At 32.7% G+C, this 3,545-nt stretch overlaps 1 protein-coding gene across 1 annotated transcript in view; it reads left to right on the top strand.

Annotated features, from left to right (window-relative positions):
• The window catches only part of LOC107089109 (lipid phosphate phosphatase-related protein type 4-like), a 22,301-nt gene that overhangs the window by 10,371 nt on the left and 8,385 nt on the right, over nucleotides 1-3,545 (top strand). Inside the window, exon 3 of the mRNA XM_015381674.1 lies at nucleotides 375-570. Within this exon, the coding sequence (XP_015237160.1) occupies nucleotides 494-570 (77 nt within the window). The 5' untranslated portion in view covers nucleotides 375-493. The remainder of the gene's footprint in view (nucleotides 1-374; nucleotides 571-3,545) is intronic.

The following is a 3,545-nucleotide window of genomic DNA, read 5'->3' on the forward strand; positions in this document are numbered from 1 at the left end:
TACATAATTAGTAGGGCCCCTGCTCCATCTCACCATTAGTTTGGGGGTCCTTGGCCTGGAAAACGTTGAAGGCCCCTGCTCTACAGTATAGGTAAGGGAGATCTAAAGCATCATGCTCCTCACAGTGGAGGATCTAAACCTCCTCTCAAAGGCCAGCCTTCTCTTTCCATTTTCGCGGATGAGTTACATGAGTGCAATATAAATAGTTTTTAACGATAAACAGAAAAAGAAGAACTGGGTTTCTTAACAAATGTTGGCTGCTAAAAATGTGATGGTAAAACATGGCAAAGTAAATAAATTACATTATGTGCATACAGGTACAGGTGTTGAAGTTAACATGATTATGTGATAATTAACATCAGTCTGTTATACAGGCGTCCATATCTTTGGCCTGTGTGTGACAGCGCTTATTACGAACATCCTTCAACTATCCACTGGACAACATACCCCCTACTGGTTGGATGTATGCAAACCCAATTTGACCCACATCAACATGTCCAGTTGTGATGAAGCTTTTATTCTGGAGGATATTTGTTCTGGACCAGACCCAGGACTCATCAACAATGGGAGGTAAGTCTTCCTTTCATTGTTGGAGTGACTGCGGATTGCCCTGAGGATTTTTTTGAGGATATTTGTGGGAGTCTGAAGACTTTTTTTCTTCCAATCATTTTCCTTAATGTTCACTCAATTTTTGTAAGTTGCGTTACAAAAAAAAAAATTGATATTCTGCTAAATTCGACAATGCAAAGTTTCACTATTTCAGTGCTTCCATTAAATAACAAATACAATTAAAATTGCACGTTTGTTTACATCATAACTGTGAAAGCAACATGACAGCAAGGAATGGAAACACAAAAAATATATCCATATTTTATTCATTGCTTTAGTGGGCGCTATCATCCTTCAACTACTTCCGGTCTTTTTTATCTTTTTACAGGGCGGTAAATTTACATTATAGTTTTTGCAAAGTATTTTTGGCAAACATTTTTAAACGACTGAAAAACCACCCCATGAAACCATGAAGACATTTCTTTGAACTATTTTTTTTTATTTTAATTTTTTTAATTGTGTGTGGTTGCACAGATTCACTCCTTTTTTCTCAGTTCACCAACTGTCATGGAATGAAATCTCAATCATTTTTTAAGCTTTACATGTAATAAATGTGTGAAAACATGTGCATACAGCACATATGAAAAATAGGTTTGCAAAATATGAGTCCCAGATTAGTTTCCCCACCTTATGGAGGACCAATCCTGCCATAATTAAAAACAAATACAGAAATAATAAATGCTCCAAAAATAAGAAGCATACAATTAATCCCCCCGTAAAAATGCAAAAAACAAATAAATATAGATAGAAAATAAATTATACAGTGAGGCATAAATGTATATATCTCTTTTAATTAGCTTCTTTGTTTTTTCATATTTTTTATAACAATTACCTTATTTATTTATTGTCTGTTATAATCTTTAACTTTATTTATGTGTTAGTTATTTCTTTAAGTATTTATTTTTGTGCATGTCATAATATTTTTTGTCTGGTTTATTCTTCCTTTGTATTTTTTTCCCTATTTATTTCTTCCATGCTATTTATTTCTGCCTATCATTTTTACATTTCTACATGCATTTCTGCCTCATTATGCAAATGAGGAGGGGTGTGTCTTAAGCCCTCAACTTCTGCCCATTGGCTGGTTAGCAGCCACCGACCACAGTCACAACAAACATGGCTACCTACGATGAAGTTATCAGTGAGCTAAGACATTTAGCAACTCTTTTTGAAAACAATGCTAAGGTTATAACTATTGACTTTATAATTTTTCGTTTGGACGCTTAGACAGACCGTGTGTTTCAGTTAGCGGCACACAGGGACACAGATGTTGACAATATAGTTTTTCAGCGGGATCTGGTTCACGGTTGATCCGACTGAGGGGCTCCGATGTCGGCCAGCGTCTCTCAGTTGCTCCCTCCTCCCACACACAGTGGTGCATTTAGGGACGGCCAACAAATCTTTCAACCAAGCACTCGAGAAACAAAAATCAGGTCCCTAAATAAGGTAAATATCATAAAGGCTGTATAATTTAATTTCTACCAACATATATTTGTTTATTTTATTTTGGTGGGACAATTAATTGTATGCTTATTTATTTTTTCAGCATTTATTTATTTCTGTATTTTTTTTTTTTTATTATGGTAGGATTGATCCTCCATACAGTTGCTGCCATTATGAGTGATTAAACTAAGATTAAACTGATTAAACTAACAATGATAAGAATAATATTTGAGAGGTTAATTTAGTTTAACTTATCAGCTTAAGGTCTGTGATAGGCCTGCTTATAATCAAGAATATACTCTAATAGTTCTCTAGTCTTGATTATTAATAGAGTTACAGTTTGATTTGCTTCGGATTCTGGGCTTTTATAAAACCTAGTATCAATAATGTGTTCAAAAAGTGCCAACAATTGATTTATGTTTTTGTTTAAGACTTATATCTTGCATGTTCATGTTATTTAACATGTTTATGTGTATATGTAAGGTGCATTGTACTTACTTTTGTGGATATGAAAGTTCCATATGTACTATGCATGTGTAAAAACATTATTTGCTCACCAGGAGTCGTTAACTTCTCCCCTAAGTTGTTAAATCCTGTCATCTTTCCTTTTTTCTAGCTGTACTCCATAGTATGAAGGACTCTTTTTGATATTAGTAATGATTAATGCAAAAATAAATAATTGCTTAACTTATAAATATATAAGAATTACACAAGACAATGTAGATAAATATAGCAAAAAATAAATGTAACCTTTGAATTTCTATGATACACAAAAATAAAGATAATTAAGTGATAAGGACAGGCAGAAAAAAACAAAGAAAATATTAATTCAAACACAGAAATAAATAAAAATTACAAGTGAATACATAAATAGCAAATCAATAGGGTAATTATTCCACAGATGATTCCATTAAGAAATTACATAAAATCGATATACATTTATGTTTCATTGTATAACGTATTACTGCTTACATGTATTTATTGCTGTATCATCATGCATAAATGCACTCCTATTTATTCATTATTTCAGAGTACTTTTTCATTAATATATTTATTTTTAATAATATCAGAGTTTGGCTTAGAATACGTCTAGAAAACAGAGCAGACAACATGTTGTAAAAACAGGACAAACATAACTTAAAACAACATGATCAACATAACATTAGAACAAAGTTGTAAGCACATAACACTTATATAACACACCATATATCCAACAAGCATATGTAGAAAAGCTCGAACAATGTAAACAACATACATTGTTCATGACCAGAGTATGCCTCATAAAAGCTCTAATTGGAGCTTTTATGAGGCATACTAATTAGGCATTTGAAATAGGCAATGAGGGGTATTTACTAGCATCCTGTACTAGTTCTTAGAAAAAAACTTTTCCCTCCACAAAAAACCTGTTCGGCGTCATGTGCAAATGAGGAAAACTACATTTTTTTGTTTAAACTTTTTTTTCCCAAATGGAGTCATTTTAATTTCAATTAGATTGT

The sequence above is a fragment of the Cyprinodon variegatus genome, unplaced genomic scaffold (genome assembly GCF_000732505.1).
Source record: "Cyprinodon variegatus isolate N-32 unplaced genomic scaffold, C_variegatus-1.0 Scaffold239, whole genome shotgun sequence".
Taxonomy (NCBI): domain Eukaryota; kingdom Metazoa; phylum Chordata; class Actinopteri; order Cyprinodontiformes; family Cyprinodontidae; genus Cyprinodon; species Cyprinodon variegatus.